At 40.5% G+C, this 2134-nt stretch overlaps 1 protein-coding gene across 1 annotated transcript; it reads left to right on the top strand.

The window, feature by feature from the left end:
• Positions 1–366: 366 nt before the first annotated feature.
• LOC116753520 (DNA-directed RNA polymerase I subunit RPA43-like) lies at positions 367–1328 on the top strand. The gene is given in 3 exon segments (XM_032631364.1): positions 367–800; positions 802–1297; positions 1299–1328. Coding segments are annotated over 3 exon segments (960 nt in total).
• The last annotated feature ends 806 nt before the right edge of the window (positions 1329–2134 follow it).

Here is a 2134-nt window from a genome sequence, read left to right on the forward strand (position 1 = left end):
AATATAGACTTCTCCAATGAAAACATACAGATGGCCAAAAGGCACATGAAAAGATGCTCAGCATCAATAATTTTTAGAGAAACGCAAATCAAAACTCCAATGAGGTAACACCTTACTCCAGTCAGAGTAGTCATCATCAAAAGTCTACAAATAATAAATGCTGGAAAAGGTATGGGAAAAAAAGGAACACTCCTACACTGTTTGTGGGAATATAAATTGATGAAGCCACTACACAGAACAGTATGGAGGATCCTTAAAAAACTAAAAGTAGAGCTACCATATGATCTTGCAATCCCACTCCTAGGCATACATCCAGAGAAAACCATAGTTCAAAAAGATACATGGGTGGCAAACCTGACCAGCCGCATGGCTGCGGGTTGCTCAGCGTCTCCGCGGTCGAAGGCGGCCTCAGAAGGGCCGGTGGTGGGACCAGCCGGCGTCTTGCCTTGCCTAGAATTGCCTACCTACGTGGCCGCTTGTGCGCTCGTGAATAGCCGCTACTCCTGCCTGGTGGCGGGGCCGCACCGAAGACACATCGCACTGTCACCGCGCTACCTTAACAGGAAACGCACCGGTATCCGAGAACAGCTCGATGCCGAGCTCCTGCGCTATTCCGAGGGCCTTTTAGGTGTACCCATTGCTTATGATAACATCAAAGTAGTGGGTGAATTAGGAGATATTTATGATGATCAAGGACACACTCATCTTAACACTGAAGCAGATTTTGTTATTTTCTGCCCTGAACCAGGGCAAAAACTTATGGGTACAGTTAATAAAGTGTCTTCCAGCCACATTGGCTGTTCCTAAACCTGAGCAGATGCCAGCCGAGCAGTGGCAGACTCTGGAGATAAACACGGGTGATGAACTAGAATTTGAAGTATTTCGTTTAGACTCAGATGCTGCTGGAGTATTCTGCATTCGGGGAAAACTAAATATCACTAGTTTACAAACGAAGTGCTCTGCAGTTTCTGAAGAAGTAACAGAAACTGGTACTGAAGAAGCTACTGAAAAACCTCAAAAGAAGAAAAAGGAAAAGAACAAAGACCCAGAGCCATATGAAGTGGAAAGTGGTACCACAGAGCTAGCAGATTTTGCAGATGTTACCATGAAGGAAGAGACAGATCTGCAGATTAATAACAATGTGAGTGGCCTCTGGGAGGAAGAGCCGAAGAAGAAGAAAAAGCATCAGGACCCTGTTTTCCAAGGCAGTGACGCCAGTGGTTACCAAAGTGACCATAAAAAGAAAAGAAAGCACAGTGAAGAGGCTGAATTTACACCACTTTTGGAACATGCACCTAAAAAGAAAAGGGAAAAGTAATTTTCTTTAGTGCATTTTAAATAGGATTTGTTTTTAAAAATTGATTTACACAAAACAGATGACTAAAGTTTGAACTATGAAATGTTTTGTATTCCAATACTTTGCAAAACAGGGAACATTTGATGAGGAGTTGAGTTTTTGGTGCTAAAATTACAAAACAGATAAATTTGGGAAATGCCAGTATTATTAAAGTGCCAATTTACTATATACAGAATAGAAAGGTAAGAGCTGCCCTCAATCTCAACTCCTTCATTCTTCCAGGGTATACATTCTAAATAAAATGATTTCTACAGTCTGCAAAAGGTTTTAAAGTACAATGTTATTTCATATCATACAGAATGAGTTTTGAGCTTGGGTTTTGGGGTTTTGTTGTTGTTGTTACAGGTTTCACATTTAGTCATGATGTTACATGACATGCTATTTTGCTTTGTTTAAATTACCAGTTTTAGGATTTCTTTTATCATGGCTATTACAGTATTTCTACTGTTTAACTTAGAATGGTTTGCCAAAGGAGTTTCTGAAGTTTCCAGAGCTCTTAAGAACCTTGCCACTACTGACTGGGTGGTAGGAAACAATATTCACTATTCTTTTCTTCTAGGTGCATGTATGTTGTTTTCCTTTTTCTCTCAGTCTAAGAGGTTGATGGAGAGGCTGTTTTCTGACACTTGTTCATTTGTGCCTCAACCATTCTGCTTTTGTTGTGTGTTGGAGAGGAGGAGTCTGCTGAAGACAGGAAAAATGTGATTCTGACTAGTGGGGAATTTCCCTACTTTTAATATTTGAGTTAAGCTACTAGAAATTATTATGAAGAGAAAA

The sequence above is a fragment of the Phocoena sinus genome, chromosome 4, assembly GCF_008692025.1.
Source record: "Phocoena sinus isolate mPhoSin1 chromosome 4, mPhoSin1.pri, whole genome shotgun sequence".
Classification (NCBI taxonomy): Eukaryota; Metazoa; Chordata; class Mammalia; order Artiodactyla; family Phocoenidae; genus Phocoena; species Phocoena sinus.